At 51.6% G+C, this 24,624-nt stretch overlaps 1 protein-coding gene across 5 annotated transcripts in view; it reads right to left on the bottom strand.

Annotated features, from left to right (window-relative positions):
- Nucleotides 1-3,672: 3,672 nt before the first annotated feature.
- SLC43A2 (solute carrier family 43 member 2) overlaps nucleotides 3,673-24,624 on the bottom strand; it is a 40,219-nt gene continuing 19,267 nt past the window's right edge. For all 5 annotated transcript variants that reach the window (XM_059379745.1, XM_059379744.1, XM_059379741.1 and 2 more), the window contains 9 exons: nucleotides 15,905-15,997; nucleotides 14,294-14,427; nucleotides 14,006-14,208; nucleotides 13,393-13,539; nucleotides 10,623-10,761; nucleotides 9,129-9,258; nucleotides 7,144-7,217; nucleotides 5,691-5,814; nucleotides 3,673-5,148 (listed from right to left, as the gene is read on the bottom strand). In XM_059379745.1, coding sequence (XP_059235728.1) covers nucleotides 4,987-5,148; nucleotides 5,691-5,814; nucleotides 7,144-7,217; nucleotides 9,129-9,258; nucleotides 10,623-10,761; nucleotides 13,393-13,539; nucleotides 14,006-14,208; nucleotides 14,294-14,427; nucleotides 15,905-15,997 — 1,206 coding nt within the window. In that variant the 3' untranslated portion in view covers nucleotides 3,673-4,986. The remainder of the gene's footprint in view (nucleotides 5,149-5,690; nucleotides 5,815-7,143; nucleotides 7,218-9,128; nucleotides 9,259-10,622; nucleotides 10,762-13,392; nucleotides 13,540-14,005; nucleotides 14,209-14,293; nucleotides 14,428-15,904; nucleotides 15,998-24,624) is intronic.

The raw sequence follows: 24,624 nt of genomic DNA on the forward strand, positions 1-24,624 counted from the left end.
TGTTCACACCTGATGGGCCCCAAACATGTGAACACATTGTGCACAGCCAAGTGCTTGTATAGGAGGAAGTACAGCGGTGCTGCCTACACACCGTGACCTGTCACCCTGCTTTGCATAAGCTGTCAGGGTATCTCAACACTTACCTTGAGGGGCTTTGGGGCCAAATCCTTTACTAAAATGTGGGCCATAAAAGAAAAACGGACAAGGGGACAACTTCTTAAGGTTTTTGCATAGAGAGGGTTTCGGAGAGAGAGAGAGAGAGAGAGGTGAACACAGGCCTGTTCTGGTCCGAGGTGCCCAGAATAGATGTCGATTATAGGATGGGGTTTTGGGGGGTGGGGTAGTCTTTGTTCCCTGGGCTCTCTGGACGCCTCCTGAATCATAAACATAATGCTGTCGCTTGGTAAGTACCTTCTAAGTGCCAAGTAGACCACTGTGTGGGGGCTTTGTGTCCGTGTTCCCCTACCTCACAGTGAAGGTATGACCTCCATTTTACGGATAAGGAAACTGAGGCTCAAGATGTGCCTAACAGCACTGAGATGGTATTCGTGGTGGGGCCTCTAAGCTCTGCTTCTCTCACTGCCTCCTTGGCACACGGGGAGATGGAGTCTCATGCTGGGATGAGGCTGGGAGCTGCCAGGGACCCTGGTCGGTCTCAGATCCGCTCCAAGAGGCAGAGGATGACTAACTTCGAAGGTGGGCGTGCTATCTGCGGAGACTCAGGGGCATAGGTAGTGGCTCCCTGTTGACAGAGCTCCTCCCCGTGGCAGGCCAGCCGTGGACGAGGCTGTACCCCTACCCCAGGACCCTCATCCCAGGGAGTTAGGGCACGGGTGGAAACAGGCTCACAGAGCTCACCTATTCACCCTGACCAACCCCCAACCCTGGGGAAAGCCAACTCCTTCACTTTGGGGGTCCTGGGTTCCAAATCCTCACAATGTCACCATCCGTATTGGGGAAAACGGGCTATGTCCCTTGGGTTGGGCCCTGGTAATTGGTACAGATAAAGCATCTCACCACCGCAAGAGCCCGTGAGAAGCCATTATATACTCCTTCAGAGGGAGGGGAGCCAGTGCTTAAATGGCCCCCGAAGCCCAATCCTGTGGAGAGGACCTCTCAGAGTTCTGTGACAGGAGCACCTCACCCTAGAGTGCCCACTGTTTGTCTGCACCAGCATCCCCTCTGCCCCGTTACGTATTCAAACTCATGTAGGCTGACATGCAAGCTCATCAGAAACTCCACTGGGCTGGACGTATTCGTGCTGCTGCCTATGTACCCCCAATACCAGGTGGGTCCCCATCTCAGCATCCTTGGGCCCCGGGGCAGTATGACTCCCGCCCAGACTACAGAGCCCAGGGCCAGGACAAGGAAGGCTGGAGCAGACATTCTTTTCACCAGGCCGATTCCAGGTACAAGTGGGAAAGGAGAAAGAACAAAATGGAGGGGAAACCACAGGGGCCTGCAACCATACCCATGGCCTTTAGGAGGGTAGGAGCCTTTCCCCAGAAGGGTTTGGAGGGAGGCAACCACCAAGGAATGACTAGATTCCTAGGCAAGAGTCCAGGAAGACTAGAAACAAAGGGACCCCCGGCAATGTTCCTGAGGGAGAATCAGTCCCCATCCTCACTCTGACCAAAAGCGCATGGCCAGGTATCACTTCCTGTTCCTTCCCGCCAGGAGCCTGAAGAATGGGGAGAGGGGAGGTGGAGACAGATGTCTGTGGCCCCTTGATGCCCATTGCCTCTGAATAGCTCATGGTCCCTTCCCCTCCCACGGCACTCCTCTCAGGGTCGGGGTGACCGGAGATTTGCTCCCTTGGTCAAGTACCCATCAGCCAACATGACTCTTATTAAGTAGAGCTCAACTCCCTCTCTGAGGAAGCTCTTGACTCTGGAAAATGGAGACCATGCCTGGCTTTTTACTTCCCTTCCCCAGGCGGTTGCTGCCCTGCTCCGGAGGCCCAGTGGGCCCTGGAGCTGAAGCTCCGAATGGAATGTCCTGGTCTGGAGGGCCTTGGATTCTCTGATGACTTTAGGAGCATAAAAGTACCAGGTCTAACCCTGAGCAAGTGACTATACCCTCTGGGCCTCGAGTTTTCCAGCTACAAAAAAGGGATAGTATCTAACTCCTTGGGTTGTTATCATGATTCAAGGATGATGATAGAAAAATATGTAACCCACTAACTCCCTACGGGCAGAGCAGAATGACTGGCCCCTGAGAACAAAGTGAGGGAACAGGTACCTGGCCCATCAGCATGGCTCCACATGCTGTTGGCCCTAGAATATCTCCCCCACTGGACTTTAGTTTCTCAAGGCCTGTTTCTTCCCACAGAGTGCTCATGTGCTGCAAGCGGGTGGGTGGGAGAGACAGGCAGCAGCTCCCTTTGGCTGGGCCTGGGCGCACCTGGGGACAGCACAAACCCTGACTGTACAACCTTCCTTCGTTTTCTCAGTGGAAAGGGCCTTTGCTAATTCTTGCTAGTTAGCATCTCCGTAAACAGCCCCTGGGCCTCAAATTTTCCAGTTATAAAATAGGGATAGTATCTGGTTCCTGGGTTGTTATCATGATTCAAGGATGATGGTAGGAAAATATGTAACCCACCAAATCCCTACGGTCAGGGCAGAATGAGGTCTCAAACGTTTGGGGGGCACCAGAATCACCAGGTGGGGCTCAGCCAAACGTGGACTGCCCGTTCCATCTAGGGCAGAGGCAACACCTAGAGTTCACATCTCTAACAAGTGGTCACTGGGCTGCACGTGGAGGACGGCTCTGACTGCTAAAACCAGTGCTCCCTCTGCAGCACGCCGCACCTGGTCCCGGGGAGCAACATGTCCATGAACATGACAGAAGTGCAACAAGTGCCTGTTGCTAAGAAAACGTGCTTGACTTTAACTCTGCCTTTCCCGAATTTGACCATTTTCTTTTTCTCTCAAGTCCTGTGCCCAATGTGGGCTTGAACTCACAACTCCAAGATCCAGAGTCACATGTTCTACTGACTGACCCAGCCAGGTGCCCCTGACCGTGATTTCTTAAATTAGAATAATTAGCATCTTACAGAGCTAGTGTTCTGAGGAATGGTTTGGGAAATGTTGATCTAGTTCCCTCTTTTTAAAAAATATTTATTTTAAACATATGTTCTTTTGCTTTTTAGTGTTTGAGTGGACTGGACGGAAGCCCAGGAAAATGGAAGTGTGCAGGAGGTGCTCCACGGTTCAGGCAGAGCTCAGACTTGGCCCTGGGTCTGCCCCTTCCTGTTCTCCACAAGTTCCCCTCACTGCGTTCTGCCTCTGTCTCTTTGAACCTGAGATTTTCTTGGTGTCACCCTGTGACCTGAGCTCAGGAGGAACCCTCAGGGTGGTTGAGCCAGGGGTGGGAAACCTGAGTAGGGGATACAAGGGGTCAGGATTCGTGGTGTGGCTGGGCTGGACAGCAGAGGAGGGGTGGTCCCCACTTTTAAGATCTCTGCACAAGCCCAGTTTGGGGGTGAGGTGGGGCAGTGAGGTCTTTTCTTGACTAGTGCAGCTCTTAAGATGGCAGTCACCCATCACAGATGGGCAGTGACTGGGTAGGACTGGGGCTGGTCAGCGGCAGAAAATTTTGTCTTGCCTTTTCTTCTCAAGCTCAAAACAGGCACGTGTAGCCATTAACTGAAAATGCTAGCAGGGTCATCCCTTCCCAGGAGGAAAAATGGGATTTATTGCTTTATAAAAAGGAGTCTGGTAAAACTTAAAAGACCCAAACGTATAAACCTAAAAATCAACCCACCCTGCTGAGCACTCCCAGGAAGTCTCAGACCCATTTCTGGGGGCAGTCAGGCGGGTGGCTGGAGAGCCAGGCCAGCCTGGAAGAGAGCCACCTCTCTCAAGTAAACAGCTACGGGCCCCGGAGGAGCCTGCCGGCAGGGGGCAGTATAACCCCACAGCCTCAAACAAGCTCCAGGCCCAGAGCAAGGCAGCCTCGGGACCCAGAGCCTGTGGCAGGCCTGGGCTGCCTGTCCCACGGCTCTGGGAGGTTAAAGGCAGACACCCAGAACCCCCACCTCAGAATCACCCCACATATACACCTCTCACACATCCCACAAGTACACACACCCCTAAGCCCTTCACAACCCTATCTCCCCAGTCAGGCCTGGCCCTCCATGTCTGTCAGCAACAGCCTGACTTCCACCCTCATAAAAACAGCTGTGTGTGTCGGGGGTGCCCTGTTGGTGCCGTTTTAATTCCCTTCAGGTCACAGGCTGGATGGAGGGTGGCAGCGGAAACACTCCTGGCCCTGAGGGAGGAGGTGAGGGACTGCTCATTAGCCTTGTCCTTGGCTCCTGAGCGATGCCTGACTATCCAGCCCTCCATTCCCTCCCCAGGCTTTCAGCCGGCGGGGGGGCTTCTCCACAGGCCTGGAACAGGAGGACAGGTCATGGACAGGCCACAGGGGGCTGGAATTACAAAGGAGTTAGCACCAACAACAGGAAGCGGGTCCTTCCTTCCTCAGGCAGCCTCCGACTGGCCAAGGGAGGAGGTCGAGGGGCAGGCGAGGGGGTGCAGACGATGAGAGCCTTTGTCCTTGGGCAGGTGTGGCCAGTGGGCATGCGGCCGAGAGGCAGGTGGCAGGCAGTAGATGGCAGACCCCACTGCTTTGGCAAGAGGCAGAATCCAGACATATGAAGGAGAGAGCCTGTCTGCTGGGCTCCTTCTTGCTCCCCCTGCAGGCCCCACTGAGCCTCAAAGCCCAAGGGCCCCTCTAGGATGGCAGAGCAAAGCCCACAGCAGCCCTTGCTTCCGGCACTAGGAAAATCGCACATCCGGGCCCTCTCCAGTCCTTCCGCTGCAGAGCTCCAAGGCAGGACTGGGGCCCTGGGGAGGGAGCGTGGACTCCAAAATGTGAAGGCAAGGATCCTGAGGGTGCACGGAGGTCCTCTGGGATGGGGAGGAGGACACTGGTGAGTCACTGAAGCAAGGGCAGGAGACCATAGTTCTGAGGTCGTGGGAGCTACACGAAAGCCTCCCGGTTGGAGGAGCCGTTCAGCTTGAGGAAAAGCTTGTCATCCTCCCTCTTCTGCTGTAGCTGCCTCTCCAGCTGGCGCCGGTAGCAGATGAGGTAGAGGGGGAGGCAGAACCCCAGCATGCTCAGGACAAGCAAACCCACGTTCACCTAGAGAAGCAGAAATGAGAGCTGCCATCACACGAGGTGGGGGACCGGGCAGGAGCTGCGGTCTTTTGCGGAGCCTGGCTCAAGACCCTTCCCCACACTCCCGTTTGGAAAAGGTGAGGTCACAGGAGAAGAAAGGAAAAGCTGAAACTGGAAGGTTCAAGCGGTCCAAGGGCCCGTTGTTCCACATTCCAGCGTCCGAGTTTCCCAGTGTCCACAGCTGCTAGGAAGCCCTCAGGGCCCAGGCCCCCACCTCTGACCTACTGATGTGAACATCCAGGGGTAGGACCAGGACTGGGGCAGGCTCACAGTACCTGTTTAGAAATTATAACCTTTGGCGGGAGGGCTACCCCAACCTCAGGTCTAGAAAGGATACTTTTCTCCTCCTGCCCAACCCCCAGTCTCCAGAGGACCCTGAATCAATCCTAACCAAAGCTCCAACCTGTCTACTGCTGGGGTTCCAGAAGCTGCAAAGGGATGCCTCCTAGCTCTGAGTCTGCAGAGTGGGGCTGATGCCACACCCCACTGCCCCAGACCCTTCTTACCCAGAGAGGGTCTCCTTGGAGGGGACCCATCATGGCCAGAAACAGGGGCTGCTGCAGTAGGGCGAAGAGTGCACTGACCAGCGACTGCAGTCCCGTGAGGCTGCCGAACTGGGTGGAGGGGTACCTGCCGGGACAACAGACGACCTGTCACCACAGGTGCCACTCTCAGGCTTTCCAAATGCCCCCCAGTCCCAACCTGGCCCCAGGTGTCCTGGAGCCTCCAGGCAGCACGTCAGGTGCCAGAGCAGAGGCGGGAGCCACCTGAGAGAACGCTGGGGTGCCTGCTTGAGATTTGTTTCTGCTAAGCAGATCTGCGACTGTCAGTTTCTCTTTCAGACCAGTGAGGGCCCAGATTCTGGAGGATCCCACCAACCCATGTATGCCCCAGGTCCACGGTGGGGCTGGACAAGCTGAGGGGGACGAGTGGTGCCAGAAGGAGTCTGCAGCTTGGAAACCGGGCCGAGGGAGCAGGTCGGAGGCCGGCCCTGGCTCAGCTATGCCCTCATCTAGAGGAGTGTTGTGTAATCACGGAAACTCGGCATAACACTCTTTGTGGACTTGCACATTCTGCCTGGGCAGTGGCAACTTCCTCCTGGCACTGGGTGCAGACCTGGAATGACCCCCGTGGGATGCCGAATTCTGACAAAAATCTCAGCAGATGTCAGGCTTTGCAGCCCCAGAGGAGGAAAGGGATTCCCAGTGGGGAACCAACGGGTCTTCAAGCAGGGACACACAGCACATGGTGCTTGGGTTCCATTTTTTTTTTCTTTTAAGATTTTACTTTTAAATAATCTCCGCACCCAATGTAGGGCTCGAACTCAACCCTGAGGTCAAGAGTTGCATGCTCCACTGACTGAGCCAGCCAGGTGCTACCCCGAGTTCCACTTTTGAGCCAAACCCCAGCCGAAGGGGGAAGGATAGCTGTGGTGGTTCCCTCTGCACATGTGGCCTCTTGGAAAAGGAGGCAGGTTTCATTTTAGCCCAGGACTGAGAAGGCTGTGGGCAGAACCAGGCCCTTTCGGACTCAGGGTGAGAGCAGTCTAACACACTGTGGGCTCAGTTACCCGCGTCACTGCCCCTGCTGGGAGCCATTGGAACATCAATGCTCAGCTCTGGGCAGCCAGAGCCCACCCCTGCCCTTCCTGTGAGCAGCCAGGGGCAGTCCCAGGACGCGGCCGAGTGGCAGCCCGGAGGCAATAATGAGCACTGACCCTGGCTTGAGGAACTGACTTCGTGCTAGATGCCAAGGCTTGTGGGCACCCAGCTGTCTCTGCCCGCTGACCCCCCTCCCGCCAGGTGTGACGGTCCCTTGACACAGCCAACAAAAATCTGGTGCCCATCCCTGATACAAGATGGCAGGCTGGCCCCTTCAGGACTTCAGTCCCACCACAAACCTCCCCCTAGGCCATTCCCCACCCTCGGTGCCAGGCCACCCACACCACCCAGCACTTACACAGCAGCATACAGGCCCCCAACAGCAGAGTGGATGAATCCTCGCACAATCGTGTGCAGGATAAAGGAGAGGATCTGCGGGAGGGAGAGCAGAGTGTGAGGGTCCTCAGAGTTCCTGGGTCCTGAGCAGCAGGAGCACTGGCAACCCAGTGTGGGCTCGCACCAGATCTCTAGGGCCCATTCCTGAATTTTCAGGAATTTTGTGAGCCAGCTATTAAAGACAGTCATGACTAAAAATTAAATTTGTAAACTTACAATTACAATTAAGTTATATTCAAGAAAGCTAACAGATATTCAAAACTCATCGTTCCTTGATTACTTCACTACATTTTACTATTATCTGTGCTCGGGAGCTTTTTACTTCTACAGTATTGGCGGGAGTACTGCATGATGGCATGTCCCTATAATCTCTGTCCCATTCCTCCATGATCAGTGACTTCATGCTGACTGAAATCAGCCATGATGGAAGCATTTACACCATGGAAATTGGCAAACACTGAGTAAAGGCCCCTCCCACCTCCACCGAGAATCAGTTGTTCTATGTGTTATAGACACAGCACTACATAGGAGGTCATTAATCGTGACTTGATCTCCTGCTTTGCTGACCTGAGGCTTGTGCCCAGAGATCTCTGTGCCTGGTCACCCAGGGCCCATAGAAAGCTAGTTTTCCTGCTCCCCTCCTGAGGAAAGCTCAGCTTCTCCAAAAGGCCACCACTGGCAGGTTGAGCAAAGGTCTGAGAAGCACTTGCAGAGGATTCCCAAGAATCACGAGAGCTGGCCATTTTGCCACCAGGACCCTTTGTTTGTCCTTTGCATATAGTCGTGCCATCCTGCTTAGCAGCCAGGACCTATTCACCAAATGTGGGAGGTGGAGGGGACACTGCTCTCTACAGTGTCGAAAGAGGGCTGTGCCCGACTGTGCATGCGCGCACTTGCGAAGGCTCCCCCTTCCCACTTCAAATGTCTAATTGCCTCTTCAGAACTTCTCTTTCAACGAGAACTAAGTAAAACAAAAAGCAGGTGACTAACTCTACTGAGCATGGCCCCCTGACCGGCCAGCAGAGAGGGCAGCTCTCTACCAGGAAGCTGGGAGGGCACCAGGGACGCAAGGACACTCTCCCAACCCTCCAATAGTTTACTGTGGTCTGCACAGACAGTGTTGGCATGGATACGGACTCATATCACAGAACACCCACGGGTGGTGCACACCTGGGTGTTCAATGCACCTTTGACAAGGGCACATGGCCCCTTGTCAAAAAGAAGAGACTCTCACTTTCCTTCTGGACCTGGCCCAAGATACTATCTGAACTGGGTTAACCCATGTGGCAACAGCACCGTCACTTATGACCCTTCGAAGTTCATAAACTTGGGGATTGGCTTTAGAACACTTTCACGGATCCAAGGGTAGAGCTGGGCAGGTGACAAATATATACTTTGCTCCCAATCTTTGCCAAAAGCCCGGTTTCAAAAGCACCAGAAATCTTACAGAAAGGAATTAAGCTTTTGAACCCGGATTCCAAGTGATCATCACTGTCTTTCTCACTCTCTACAACACCAACACCCTGCAGACACTCTTATACCAGAGAAGCAGATGGCCCCACCAAGGCCATAGATTGGCCAGACCTCTTTGGACACATGCAAAACCAAGCAGCCATACGAATGCCCCATGTAGTTCCAGGGAATGGTATGATGGTGGTGTTCATGGTATGCAAGATCCCAAAAGGCCATGAAGCATGATATGCCCTCATAGAAAAGAGTTTCGGTGAAAGGCAATCCCAGTTTCATTTAGAGCTCACCCCCAGCATCAAGCACAGAGCCCGGCAGGTAAGAAACCCTTGGTAAATAACAGTGGGCTGGTTGATTGCTTGGTTGAATTAAATGAATGAAAGTCACCACTGTCTTTGTGGATGGCTTCCATGACTCATCATGTACCTTTAAGTCTCACCATCCAATACCCCACCTGGCCTCTCCTTTGCCCACACCCACCTGTAGAGGCAGGTTGGGAATGAGACAGGTCACCCCAAAGCCCACAAGCAGCAGGTTTGTGAAGGCGAAGGCCCGCATGGCATTGGTGACTTTTTGGATCTGCCGGTCTCGTTTCTTCTTGGTCTCGCCTCTGTGGAGACAAGAGCACATGCTGGAGCTGAGGGATCCCTGGGGGAGGGTGGGCTCTCCTAGGAAGTCAGGCTTCAGGAGCCATGGTCTGTGCACAACACAAGACTCCGAGACTAATTCAAGTATGTCTGAGGGACTGCCAGGGTTAGACTGGCACTCGGAACACTCCCATTGCACACTCTTGACTGAGTGTGAACCTCCGTGGAGAGGTCGACTATGAGAACGTAGCTACCAACACACCACACTGCCTCAGGGAAGGTCGAGCACAAATCGATGGTGAGGCAAAGAGCGGAGTGTGCCCAAGTCAGGATGTGGCAAAGCCTCATTTCATCAACATGAACTGGCTCCAACTTCACCCAAATCCTGCAGGAAGCTCATGATAAGCCAGATAATAAGTCAAATAAGGGAGGGAGTGGATTTCCCCTTTGGGGGCAGGAGGGGGTGAAGGAGAAACAAATATGCAGCAGATGGAACCGGAATGGGCACAAACAGTCTCTTGGCTCTAGGACCTGACCTAGATAACAGAGCATTCTCTGTAATTATTTCCTTGTGAATTCACCATTACCGTTTCCAGGCCCACCGCCCACACAGATACCCCACGGACAACTGTTCAACATCCAAGGATGAATGCCTAGTGCTGGAGACCTACGGAGCGTCCCAGGCCCACCGCTTCCTCACTGTGTGACCCCCAGCAAACTCCTCACTTCAGTTCCCGCATTTGTAAAATGGGTATAACCTTAACACACACCTCATAGAGGTGTTGTGAGGCTTAACTGAGATGCTGTGTTAAGCGTTTGGCCCAGGGCCTACAGCAATCAACAGCTGCTTATTATGTTAAGGTGGAGTCATGGAAGATGGCACTTAACTCATTCTCTGATCTTGGAGCCCAACCCTTACAAAACCGGGGCTCCAGTACCTTGCTGAACCCTGACAGTGATGCACAGATCCAGGAACACGCACTGCGGGTAGAGCAACGTACCCCTCCCATGGAGGGAGCCGACTTCGACCGCGTTGGCATCGCTTGGCCTTCGTGCCGTGCCACTCATCGGAGTGCAGGCCTCACAGCAGAATGGCCGGACACCCAATGTCTGCACACAGATCTTCCTCCACTTCCTCTCCTTTTTTCATCCAGCCCAGGGACGTCCTAACTTTCGAGGACCAAAGAATCTTCATAACGGAAGTGATACGCTTAAATGCAGGCTGAGCCCCAAGAGCGAGACTGCCTTAAAGCCCTGACGAGAAGCTCTGAGCATGGCCCACTCTCGCCTCTCCTGCTTACTTCAAAAGCTAAGCTGCCCAACCCTGTCTCTGCCTTACAGCAGACTCGGGGGGCCAGGAGTTGGCACCCAGACCCTGTTTACGCACTGGTTGGTGTCTTTCTCCTCAGGCTCCTCTGAGGCATCTTCACACTCCTTCAGCCTCCAGTCCATGATGTAGCCAATGACAGGAGCCGTCAGCAAGCAGAGCAGCTGGAGGACACCGAAGATGGACGTGTAGAGGCCAACTGGGGAGGAAAATGGGCTGTGTCAATGGGTGGACCCCACGAAGCCCAGAGCAGGGACCAGGCCGAGTCTGAGACTTCACAGACCCTCCTGGGGTCTTCCACAGACCACCCCCTGGGTCACTGTGGGCCTTGAGGAGAGCCTAGACACTTGAAACTCTGAAATCAAAGCTGGAGCAAGAGGCCGGCACCCAATTCCCTTCTCCACATCTGCTTATTTCCAAGAAATGGCTAATGAAATCCAGTGTGTCACAATGACTTCCCCGAGAGCTCCAAGAAGCGTCTATGACTTGGGAACCACAAAATTACCAATGCTTGGGACTGAGGCTTCATGTGTGACTAGCTGTTAGTTTTCTGCCTCTAGAAATATACCGGGAAGGCTCACTCATTGGAGCTCTGATGTAAGGGCTCCAATCTTCAAAGAGCCTTCAAATTATGACGGGGATTTTTTTTTCAGGCAAACAGAAGCTGAGTTGACTGCCCCTTCCCCCACCCACAGTCCTGGCCAAGAGGGATGTTTTTTGGTAAAACAAAGACTGTCTGGAGGAGATGTTACAGTGTTCTCTGACAATCCCGCTGCTTACCAGTGGCCATCACTGCATCAAGAAAGCAAAAGTAAAAAAGCAGAAAGGAGAGAGGTTAGGAGCAGAAATCTCAAAGGTTGTTATAGGGAAATGTTAGGGGTGGGGGTGGAAGCAGGCTAGCTCTGGGCCCAGCACACAGTCCACTTCCCACCAAGATCTGACTCTCAGAGAGCCTGGGGCAGGGCGGTAGGTGGGGGAGCAGGGTGGGGGAGGGGGTGGGGGGGTGGGAAGCGGTGTGGGGAGGGAAGTCGAGCTTTAGCCAGGCTTCTGGGAATGGAGGTGGGTAAGCCCCAGCACAGGCATCAGCTGGGGGCTTCCTGTCTGCTGAGGCCTCAGTCACGTGCAGCCGGGGCCTCATCACAGGCAGGCTGGTGAATCAGGCCCCTGGTACCCATGGAGCAGCAGGATGGGGAAGTGGTGTACGAGCCAAAGGCTCAGCAAACCCGGCCCCTCAGGAACCCTGCTCAGTCAGTTCCCTCCCACCGGCTGGGCTCTCTGAGAGAGGGAGGGGAGGGCTAGGGAGGGGCAATGCATCCGCCCTGACCCCACCAATGTCTGACACCACAGGCCTCCCTCAGAGACCCTGCATTCCACCAGCAACCTGGTCCTAAGGCAGTCCCTCCAGGGAACAGCCGGCTGGGGGGGGGAGTCTGGGGCAGAAGCTCACAGAAGCAGAACGGGGAAAACCAACGCCCTATCAGCTACAGATTGAATTTCCTGGCTCAACTTCTCTACTTCTTGAAATTGACTTTTTTTTTTTAATTGACTTTCTGAATATGGGAAACAGTTGGAAAAAAATCCCTCTTCGGCAGCAAAGGTTTCTTAGAGAACTGGAGTAAAAGTTTGAGACTCAGTGGCAGGGAGATCTGCCTTCCCCAAGCCAGTGCAGGCCCTTCCCTGCATACTCCAGGGTCTTTGTGTCTCTGGGCCTGACTTTGTAACAGAGGCTGTTTAGACATGATCCATCAACTTTCCCCAAAGCGCGGCCCACAGAGTTTAATGAGTGTTACACAGTAAAAATATTCTATGGTAGAAATTTGGGGACACATCATCAGACAGAGCTAAAGAGCTCACTCTTTCCTCTGGGGCTGTCTTAGGGCCTTTACTGTGTCAGAGCTCATTACAAAATTTTTCAAAGGCACGTGACAGCCCGTGCTTCTCCACTTTGCTTGGTCGCGGGATGCTCCTTTCCAAGTGGAACCAATGCTGTCTGGGTCCCTTCATCATCCTTCCTTTTTATTAAAGCTTGATTTCTTTGCCCCCTTTACAAACTGTATTTGACTCCTTGCGATGCCTAGTGTAACTTCCCCTAGGGAAAAACAATTAAACCAACAAACAGTTGCACACCAACAGGGCTGCCAATAAAAAGGATTTACTGACTGTCTGTCCCACTTGGGGATGACTAAAGCTGACTCAGCTCAGGCCCTGAGGAAGTACTGATTCTCTTTGTGGAATCCAAACCTCTAATCAGCTGGAGACCTTGTGTACTGTTTTAGAAAAGTGGCCATGCAGTATCATCTCTGTTTACCAAATTTAACAAGCCTGGACGGATCACCCACACCTGGAAGCCTCCAGCCCGCCCTGCCCGCCCAGTTCAGGGGGCAGGTCCGGGGGCGGGGTTGGGGGGGCTGCCCCTGGGCACAGGCCTCTCCGAAAGCCTGGCCTCCAGGTTCCCCAGGCAGGGAGGTGCTGGGCTTTGGGTCGGCCTGCCCATCAGCTGAAGCACTCCCCATCCCGCACACTGTTTTCGTTGGTGAACACGCAAGTCACTGGTGCCCCTGAGGAAATGGAAAACATGCGCCCCACACCCTGAACACGTGTGTTATTTCCGTCTCCCTCCCTACTCCCTGCCCAAACCAGGACATTCTAATGGCAACAGGAGAGAAGCAGTGGGGCTGGCCGTGGAGAAGCCTTCTCAGCCCGCTGTTTCCGGTCCAGCCCGGCCTAGCACCTCACAGGCGGTGGGCCTCCCCTCTGGCGAGAGAGGGTCCCCACCGCTCGCCAGGTGCCCTCTTGGGGGACCGTGCACAGGGGACCGGGGGCCGCCTACCTACGTCCTGGTCGCCGCTGACCAGGAACTTGAGGATGTTGTTCATGGCGCCCATGTAGAAGATGAGCCGCAGCTGCGTGATGCACATGGTGAGGAGGCTGAGCAGCAGGATGGGGCTGAACACGCTGTGCATGAAGGAGGGCGCCGCTGTGGGGGAGAGTGGCGGTGCTCAGGGGGGCCTCGGCCCACAGCCCTGGGGCCACAGCCCACCCATACCATCCAGGCTTATGGGGAGGCCTGGTTGGCCTCTCAGATCACCTCGTGCTGGATGCAGGGATGGGCCTGCGTGAGGTGCAATGCGTGGGCCCTGGACTTGGGCCACCCGGGTGTGGGAGCTGAGCTGGATGAGCTCCTCACCCATTCGGGGCCTCAGTGTGCTCATCTGTAAACCCAGGTGCAGGGAGCCGCCTGCCCTCTGGGGACGCATTGGCAATTGCCTGGGACGGCACCCACAGAGCCCTCGGTGGCTGCTGGGCCCCAGTGAAGGGGACTGGGGCTTCCTGGTCCGGCTGGCTGCCTCCTCCCCAGCGCTGAGGTGCGGGTATGGGTGCGGACCCTACCCCCCGGTGACATCTTAGGCAGGACTTGAAGGTGAGGATGGTAAGGTGGGTACCTGCAGCATCCGGCTTGCACTTAACCTCCAGGTCGATGGTGGACAGGCACAGCTTATGGCCCTCCTGCAGTGCTGCCTGCTCCTTGCTGTTCCTCATGGAGCTGCCCACGCTGAGACGGCGCCCCACCGTGGTCACCTGCTTATAGAACTGCTTCCCTGTGATCTTGTGGTCAAAGCCCAGCCAGCTGAACTTGATCTTCACCCTGTAGGCCACAAAACAGTGTCCACAGGTGCCCCCCAGGACCCTGGCCAGGAAGGAGGTAAGGGGCAGACACTGTGTCCACTTACGAATAGTCCATGTCCTCCGGCCCTGGGAAGGGCTCCAGGGGCCAGTTAAAGAAGCAGTTGAGGAAAACCAATCCAGAGCAGCTTGCCCAGACCACAAGGATGATGATGAAGGAGACACCGAAGTCATAGATGACCTGACAGGCACAATGGGGTGGGCACAGGGCCATGAGGCAGAGTTAGCAGAGGGAAGGTAAGGCAGGCGGGTGGGCGGGGGGGCATTTTGCAGCCCTCCTCTCTCCGCACTGAGCTGCGTGAGAAGGCACAGCCCTGCCAGCCCAGGGGGCCAGTCATCAGATACCCTGCATTCCAATAATCCCAGCTTGCCCTGGCACTTTATTAACCCTCTGTCTCTCCAACTCGGGACAAATGCCACATCCTAGGGAAGGCCTTCCCTGACTGCTCCCGTCACTGTCACATCACTAGTTGCCAGGGAACAGCCCTGGCTGAGATTATGGACTTCTTTTTTTTTTTTTTTGAGATTATGGACTTCTTGATTCCTTTCCTTGTCTCTTATTAGTCTGCTCCCTGAGAACAGGAACCTGCTAGCCTCGTCCACTGACGGGCCTTGAAGAGTGTCCATGGCAGATGCCAAAAAGTATTTCAGGAATGAACAGATGATGTCTCCCTTTGCTCCTCTGTGAAGTGAGCGGAACACTGGCATGTGCCCTCCTGGTGCTGTGGTGGGGGCTGGCAGGTGGGACGCTCAGAGGGACAGGGCCTGGCAGGTGGGAAGCCTACTGAGGTTGAGTGTGGTAGCTGTTAGCTGTTGTGGCCACTGCCACCATTTATTTCCAAATGACAGTCCGCAGTGTCCTGGCAGACTGCTGCCCAGCCCCCACTCCTGGTGAGAGGAGTGGGGGAGCAGGGCAGGGCAGAGGCAGTAAGACAGCAAGGTGGAGGCGGAACTTGGAGGCTTCTCCACACTCCAGAAGTGTGAGAATCCCTAGAAGGCTACAGGATGGCCGGCCCCACCCCCTCCAAGTGCCTGGATTCCCTGGTGACCAGCCCACATCGTGACTCCTTCTCCTCATCTCCTTTTCCTGCACTGCAGGAAAGGGGATTTGACTTGTGTTGAAGCCAGAGGTGGGAGAAACCGCTCCTGAAGCCCGACAAGAGCAACAGTATTTGGGGTGGAAACCGGGAACTGATGGACTGTGAGGTGTTTGCTTCCTCCTGACCCTGCCGTGACTTCCATGGGCTCAGAATCCTGCCTGGGAGGGAAACAGCTGAACCAACTTAGCCAAGAGCCCTGCTCCAGCCAATGGGGAGTAACAGCCCAGTAACAACAGAGGGGCTGGGTGGGGGTGGGGGGGTGTGGTTGACTGGAGACAACTCAGCCTTTTCTCTACCGCAGCCCAGAGACGGCAGAAAGGCAAAGGCGGCCTGCGGTCACGCCCTGCACCATATGCTTGAATCTTCCCTCCCCACAGCCTGGTGGTTTCCTTCCTCACCCCCGTGGTGCCCAGGTGCATCCTCCCAGGTGTGTGTGGTGCGGGAGGGGCAACCCCAGCTCCCACAGTAACTGCCCTCTTCAGAGAAGGCTGAAGGAGCCTCAGGACGGACCTCAGCTCAGACACCAGGGCCAGAGGGGGAGGCTGGCCACATCCTCACCTTGATTCCAGGGAAGGTGACTGCGGATGAGGCATAGGATCCAATCATCAAGGCAATAAACGTGGACCGAAGGTCGCCAAACATGTTGGGTAGCTGAAAGACAAGAAGCAAGGGGTCCCGCTTAAAGAATGGGCAGTAGACTGGTAGGGGGCAGTAGGGGAGGGAATCAGGGTCTCTTCAGCCTCCATGTCTTATCTGCTCTCCTCCCTGGGTCACTGAGGAGCAGTAATTACGCCTCATTGGAAGCTTTTCCTTTGGAACTGAGCTTGATAAGGGAGGCCAGATGAATGCTAAGCTCCGACTCCGGATGTAAAGACAGAGCTGTTAGACTTCCTGGCTGGTGACTGTCCCTCCTCTCTTCAGGCACAAGCCAGAGACCTTCCTGTCTTTGCAGGGTTTACATTGAGCTAGCAGTGAGCAAAGCTGGGAGCCTCAGGCATCCCTCAAAGGGAGCAAGCCTGTTAAAAATAAGAATCTATTTGGGGATGAGAGTGTCACTGTATAAATAAAAGTATCAGCGTCCCAGAAGAACCAGATGTCAGCAAAAGCTGCTTTCTGTTCTGAGACAGCAGGCTTCTGGAAGGTGCCCATCAGAAATCTACAGTTCCCTCAGGGCTGACAATGGGGCTAGCCTGGGATTGCTGCTTCTGAATTTCTAAGTGCAAGGAGGGCTCTCCCTCTCCAGGTGATGGGCACCTGAGAAGACCGATGGCAAGGAAAGACTCAGTCTGTCTTCCCAGCGAGGTCCCCATCACCCCTCACATCAGCTCACGAACGGCCTGATACAACTTCAAAGCTAACGCCCACCCTGACCCTCCCACCCCGTGACTCCACACCAACCGAGGCATGGTACACACGACAATGTATCACGGATTCAGACATTGGGCAAAGTATATCCTCCCCAACACCCAGTTCATAGCTGTCTCTCTGGCCTCCAGAGAGACAGCACCACCATGTTGGGCGTCTCTCCCATCTCAGGCCCTCGGTGTCCTGACCATTGGGAATCCCTCTCTGTGTAGCAGTGCCAACCTGCTGTTCATATGGACTTCATCTAGGCTCTCCCAATTCCCCAGAATCATACTGGTTTTCTTACTCATGGAGCACTGCTGCCTGCGCAAGGGCATCCACTATTGCTGAATGGAGGCAGTCTGAACTTGACTATTCCTGCCCCTTTTACTGTTTGGCCAACAGTAAAAATAAGGAAGGGACACAGGGCGCCTGGTTGGCTCAGTCGTCAGGTCTCTGCCTTTGGCTCAGGTTCGTGATCCCAAGGTGCTGGGATTGAGCCCCGCATCGGGGTCCCTGCTTGGCAGGAAGCCTGCTTCTCCCTCTCCCACTCCCCCTGCTTGTGTTCCCTCTCTGGCTGTGTCTCTCTCTCTCTGCAAACAAATAAATAAAATCTAAAGGGGGAAAAAGGGGGCGCCTGGGTGGCTCAGTGGGTTAAGCCGCTGCCTTCGGCTCAGGTCATGATCCCAGGATCCTGGGATCGAGCCCCGCATCAGGCTCTCTGCTCAGCAGGGAGCCTGCTTCCTCCTCCTCTCTCTCTCTCTGCCTGCCTCTCTGCCTACTTGTGATCTCTCTCTGTCAAATAAACAAATAAAATATTAAAAAAATAAATAAAGGGGGAAAAAAAAAAGAAATGAGTAAGGGACATCACCAAAATGAAACGCTTTTGTGCTTCAAGGGGTACCACCAACCAAATGAAAAGAAAATACACAAAAAAGAGGAAATTTCTGCAAATCATACATCTGATATGGGATGTGTGTCTAGATGCTATGTCTATAGATAAAGAACTCCTGCAACTCAATAATAAGGTAAGCTATTTTTTTTAAATGGGCAAAATATGTGAACAGACATTTTTCCAAAGAAGATATACAAATGGCCAAAATATACTCGGTATCATTAATCAATAGGGAAATGCAAATCGGAACCACAATAAGATACCGCTTCATTCCTGCTAGGGTGGCTATAATAAAAAAATCAGATACTAACACACACTAATGAGATTGCACAGCAATCAGAAACCCCATCTGCTGCTGGTGGGATTTTAAGATGGTACCTGGCCACTTTGGATGAGAGTCTGGCTGTTCCTCAAACAGTTAAACACAGAGTTAATCATATGACTTAGATATTTCACTCCTAGGTTTGTACCCAAGAGAAATGAAAAACGTATGGATTCACAAAAACTTGTCCATGAATGTTTATGGCAGCATTCTTCACAATATCAAAAAAGGGCAAACAACCCCAAATGCCCATCTGTGAGTGAATGGAGAAACAAAATGTGGTCTATCTCCACAATGGAATGGTATTCAGGCACAAACAGAAACAAAGCACTGACACATGCTGCAACACGGATGAACCTTGAAAACATTAGGATAGGTGAAAGAAGTCGCAAAAGACCACATATTGTGTGATGCCATTTATATGAAACGTCTGAAATGGGCAACTCCATAAAGATAGAGAATAGAAGAGTGGTTGCCCAGGGCTGGGGTAGAGGAAGCTGGGAGTAAATAGGGAGGAGATGCTAATGGGTACAGAGATTCTATTTGGGTGATGTAACTGATTATGGTGATGACTGCACAACTCTGAATATACTAAAAACCACAGAACTGTATACTTCAGGTGAATTGTATGGTACGTCAATTTGTCTCAATTTGCTGTTAAAAAATACACGAGTAAGATATGTTAAGATGTTTTGGCATCCTGGGATTAAATAGGAACATGAATAAATTTATAGTATATGGCCAATAAACCATTTTATGGCATGGGGCCAGGGTGGCCATCCAAGCTTCCCCCAAATTCCTAGCACACAAAGAGCTCTTTTTCCAGCCCTCACGTAGAGTGGACCCTCTGTCCACTCAGGCTTCTCAAACAGGGTCTAAGGCGGAGAAAGAGCATAGAGAAATTTCCCCCAGCAGGAAACGGAAGAAATGTGACATGTTCCTCTGTGCCCGGGGAACCCTGAGGTAAAACAGAAAGGTGCCAGTCTCACTCTGCACATCCACTTCCCAGGTACTCTGTGGTTCAGAGGACTGCTTTGGTTCCTGAGTTCATATATTTGGGCTGCCCTGTGCTGGTTGACCCAGTAAGGCAGTCTTGTAGGGGAGTCACTTCTGGGAGGTATTCTGCCTCAGAGAGAATCCAAAGATTTGTTTTGCTTATATGGAAAGAGGGAACCATTCCAATTGGGGATGCCACTCCAGTCACAGGAAATGAAGGCAGAAAGGGGTCAGATGGGCTTGGAACCCAACCAGAAGAGCAGATAGAGGCCAAGTGCCTGGTATAGGAAAGGCTACATGGTACAAAGTCAAGCCAGAAAAACGCTCTTGGTGCTGCAGGCACCTTTGGGCACAAAGAATGTCTCCAACTTTTCACAGGTCTGGGAATACTCTAAAAAGGCAGACAGCTTGCTAGCTAGCTAGCCCTTTTCCTTCTACCTTCTTAAGCTCACAATTGCCTTAACCCTAACCTAGGACAGAGGCCAAGAGAACAATGGACTTGGGGCTAGCAAACACCATGGGTTGTTTCTTTATTTAGGGGTGCCTCAGATCCAGGACAGGGAAGAACAGGAAGCTGGGAAAGGACACTGATTTCCCATTGGCCCACTGATGAGGCCCTCGCCTTCATACCTAGACAAGGACCGGAACCTTTCAGCTGCCCTCCTTGCTGCTTGGCCTTTCCCTCCCTATAACACTCTTAGCAACACCAAGAAAATTCTCCCCAATATGTTATTTTGGTCAACAGGGGGATTCCTAGGGGTCGTAGAGCCTCAGGTCAAACCATACTACTACACAGCCTTCGAGCCAACACCTACATCTTGTATTTAAATTAGGACTGTTTTTCCTGATTAGAAAAGCAATTTATGGGGATGCCTGGGTGGCTCAATCAGTTAAGCAGCTGCTCAGTTCACGATCTCAGGGTTCTGGGATCAAATCCTGCATTGGGCTCCCTGCTCACTGGGGAGTCTGCTTCTCTGCTTCCCACTTCCCGTGCTTGTGTGCATACTCTCTCTCACAAATAAATACAATCTTTTTTTTTTTTTAAAGATTTTTATTTATTTGTTAGAGAGAGAGAGAGAGCGCGCAAGCACAGGCAGACAGAGTGGCAGGCTAGAGGCAGAGGGAGAAGCAGGCTCCCTGCCGAGCAAGGAGCCCAATGTGGGACTCGATCCCAGGACGCTGGGATCATGACCTGAGCCGAAGGCAGCCGCTTAACCAACTGAGCCACCCAGGCATCCCGATCTTTTTTTTTTTTTTTTTTAAGTGAGTTATGTTCATTGTAAAATATCTGAAACAAAGTATACATAAAGAAAGAATAACATAAAAATCACCCTGATATAGTCAATGTTACTATTTTGATATATTTACCTTTAATCAGCTTCCTACAAATACCTGTAACTTTTAAATAAAACTGGGATCATATGCTACATATTGTTTTACAAATTTTTTTTCTTTTACTTGATATGTTTTCTTTTTTCTTTCTTTAAAAAATTATTTAAGGGCACCTGGGTGGCTCAGTTGGTCAAGTGACTGCCTTCAGCTCAGGACATGATCCTGGAGTTCTGGGATCTAGTCCCACATGGGGCTCCCAGCTCTGCAGGGAGGTCTGCTTCTCCCTATGACCTTCTACCCTCTCATGCTCTCTTTTACTCACTCTCTCTCTCTCAAATACATAAATAAAATATTTTTTTAAATCATTTTAAGATTTTTATTTTTTATTTTTCTTATTTTTAATTTTTTAAAAATATTTTATTTATGTATTTGAGAGAGAGAATGAGAGAGAGCACAAGAAGGGGAAGGGTCAGAGGGAGAAGCAGACTGCAGAATCATTACCTGAGCTGAAGGTAGTCACTTAACCAACTGAGCCACCCAGCCACCCTTATTTTTATTTTTTTTTTAAAGATTTTATTTATTTATTTGACAGACAGAGACCACATATAGGCAGAGAGGAAGACAGACAGAGAGAGAGGAGGAGGCAGGCTCCCCGCTGAGAAGACCGCCCGATGCGGGGCTCCATCCCAGGACCCCAGCATCATGACCTAAGCCGAAGGCAGAGGCTTTAACCCACTGAGCCACGCAGGTGCCCCTTATTTTTATTTTTTAAAGATTTTCTTTATTTAGGGGTGCCTGAGTGGCTCAGTCCTGGGCTCAAGTCCCACATTAGGCTCCCTGCTCAGCAAGGAGCCTGCTTCTCCCTCTCCCTCTGCTTGCTGCTCCCCCTGCTTATGCTCTCTCCCACTATCTCTCTCTCTCTGTCAAATAAATAAAATCTTTTTTAAAAAATTAAATAAAAATAAATTTTTAAAAGACTTTATTTATTTGAGAGACAGCGTGTACATGCTAGCAGGGGAAGGAGCAGAGGGAGAGGGACAAGCAGACTGTGCTGACTGTAGAGCCCCACATAGGGCTCAATCCACAACCCTGAGATCATGACCTGAGCCAAAATCAAGAGTCAGCTGTTCAACTGACTGAGCCAGGTGCCCGTTTTTATTATCTTTTATTTTTAAGTAATCTCTACACCCAGCATGGGGCTCAAACTCATGACCCCAAGGTCAAGAGTCTCATACTCCACTAACTGAGCCAGCCAGGTACCCCTGTAAATGTTTTCTTAGTATTCACCTTAAACATAACTTGTAATGACTGTCTGGTATTTCCTTATCTGGATGGTCTGTAATTTATGCAACCATTTCTCTGATGTTGGAACTGAGGTCCTTTTTAATTAACATTCTTAAAGATAAACATATGTGTACATAGCTATTATTCCCTTAAGGTAAATTCCCAAAAGTAGAATCATCAGGCAAAAGGGAATACACACTTTTAAGTTTCTGTGATATTCCATGCCAAACTGCCTTCCAGAAAACTTATACCAAATGGTAATTCCCACCAGCAACATAGTAGAGTGTCTATTTCATGGTATCCACTCCAGCACTGTGTGTTATTGTTATTTTTAATATTTGCCACTTTACCAACATCCTTGTTTTATTTATATTTATTTATTTATTTATTTAACATTTTATTTATTTGAGAGGGAGAGAGTATATGAGACACAGATAAATCATGAGCATAGGACAGAGGGAGAGGGAGAAGCAGACTCCCCACTGAGCTGGGAGCCCAACCAGGATTTGATCCCAGGACTCTAGGATAATGACCCAAGCCTAAGGGAGATGCTTAACTGACTGAGCCACCCAAGCACCCAACACCCTTCTTTTAAAATTCACTTCTTTGTGTATATAAATGAAGTGAATCAATGATTGATATTTGCTTCAAAACAGTCTGGGTGGTGGGTGGAAACAGTAACAAAGCAAGGCTGGTTATGAGCTGATAACTGTTCAAGTTGTAAGATGGGTACACAGAGATCATTATACTATTCTCTCTAATACCACATATATAGAACTTATTCCATGATTTTTTTTAAGGATTTTATTTATTTATTTGACAGAAAGAGATCAGAAGTAGAGAGGCAGGCAGAGAGAGGAAGAGAAGCAGGCTCCCCACTGAGCAGAGAGCCCGATGTGGGGCCTGATCCCAAGACTCTGAGATCATGACCTGAGCCGAAGGCAGAGGCTCCAACCCACTGAGCCACCCAGGCACCCGTTATTCCATGATTTAAAAGAAGAAATTAAAAAAATTTATATTTATTGACTACTAATAACTTTGAACACTTTCTACAATTTTTAAAATCAGTCACTTAGGGAAGCCTGGGTGGCTCAGTCGGTTAAGTGGCTGCCATCAGCTCAGGTCATGATCTCATCAGGGTCCGGGGATCAAGTCCTGCATGGGACTCTTTGCTCAGCAGGGAGCCTGCTTCTCCCTCTGCCTGCTGCTCCCCCTGCTTCTCCTCTCTCTCTCTCTCTGATAAATAAATAAATAAATAAAAATCTTTTAAAAATACCAGTCATTTATATTCCTCATTTGCCCTTTTTTCCTGTGAGGATATTAAGTCTTTCCATAAGGATTTTATACAGGCTTTTCATATATTAAAGAGTCATAGTTCGTCCATGAACTGTAGGTATGTTTTCCTAGTTTGTCCTTTAACTTCCTCTTAGTTCATGGTGGGTTTGTTTTTTGTTTTTGACCAATACAAATATTTAAATAGGAAGTCAAAGTGTGTATCAGCTTTTAGGGTCTACCTAGCATTTCAGATGAAATCTCTGAAAAGAACATCAAGGGTGACTTTGGCCAGTGAAATCCAAAGTACAAACATCCCAGCTATAGTCATTGTGTGGTAGCAATCGCAGAAGAGGATCTCCCTAAGGACATTAATTATTTTTTAAATGTTAATACTAATTGTGTTTTATCCTTTAAGCTGCTTCCTTCCCTTCCTCCAAAAGCTGCCATGCCTGCCAGGAGATTTCCCTTATTTGCTGTGCCTAGGAGCAGCTTGATTAGAGAATTTTCCTTATTATTAAATAATAATATATAATAACAGCATAATTATATTAGTATAACATATAATAATAATAATAGCACTGTCATAATAAATTTTTAATGCCTTCTACAGGTATTATCTTAAAAACACTCAAAACAACCGTATAAGGTAGGTGTAATTTCTTACCCTTATTGGGTATAAAACTCAAGGATTAAAAGCGTCAAGGGACTCCCCCAGACCAGTCAGGATCAAATCTGGGATTCAAAGCGGGTCAAGTTTCTGCACGGGGCAGCATTGGGCTACTCTCCTCTTGGAAACCTCAGTTTGGTCTCCAAGGCAATTACCCTCAACTCTCACCTTCTATTTGTTCCTGATTAAGCTTTCAGTCTGCTCTTCCACTAGAGGTTTTTCACATCCCTTCTGATGCTCCTTTGGGACCTGCCAATGGTCCCGGGCTGCACCTTCAAATGGACTTGCATTTGCTGTGGACTTTCTCCTCTTTCATCCTCACATCTGTCTCCTCCTCCCTCCCACCCTCCCCATCCTCCTGCCTCCAAAAAACCTGCTCCACACAGAGCAGCTACTCTGAAGCCCTGGTGATGGGAGTGATGGCTGAGCACGGAGCAGAGTGCCCTACTGTGGACCTAGAGGGCTGGGTGGAGGGGAAGAACCAGCTGTGCTGCCAAGTAGGAAGCCAGACCCATTGCTACAGTGACAGATGACAGGGGAAAACGCTCAGGACAGGCAGCTTCCTGATTCTGGCTTCACGACTGCACTCACAGGTGGGGAACACAGGCCCCCTCCCCAGGCTCTGGGTGCTTCCCGCAGCCACTTCAGCTGCTTCTGCATGGGCTGGGGCTGGAACAGGCTTGCAGGGCAGAACCCGGCCTCTCCAAGCCCGCCTTGCTTGCTCCGGGATACAGTGGTGACTCATTCTCAGCCCCTCAGCCGCCCTGTAAACAGGCTCTGGCTGTGTGACCTTCCCAGAGGGGAAAACAGCAGCTGCAGGCAGCACCCGCCTGCCCCCCCCTCACCCCAGCCCTGAATCCTGGCCACGGAACAGGGCTCCTGGACAAGAAGACCCAGAGGCCTGGGCTCCAGGAAGGTGACAACAGGTTGGCCTCCTTGGAGGACCCTCTCTAAGATGCCTCTCTACTCAGGGGCCCCCACGACAGGCCTTGGCTGGCAGGCAGGGGCAGAAGGGCCACCGTGTTTCCCCTCACACTGACTTTGCAAATCCACGGTCTCCCAAGCCCATCAGCTGGGGACATGCCCGGGGTCTCAGGGAACAGCCACAAGGCCCCTTCCAGAGGTGAGCCTTGTCCAGAGGTGGCTGGTGGACACACCCGGAG

The sequence above is a fragment of the Mustela nigripes genome, chromosome 16 (genome assembly GCF_022355385.1).
Source record: "Mustela nigripes isolate SB6536 chromosome 16, MUSNIG.SB6536, whole genome shotgun sequence".
Lineage (NCBI taxonomy): Eukaryota > Metazoa > Chordata > Mammalia > Carnivora > Mustelidae > Mustela > Mustela nigripes.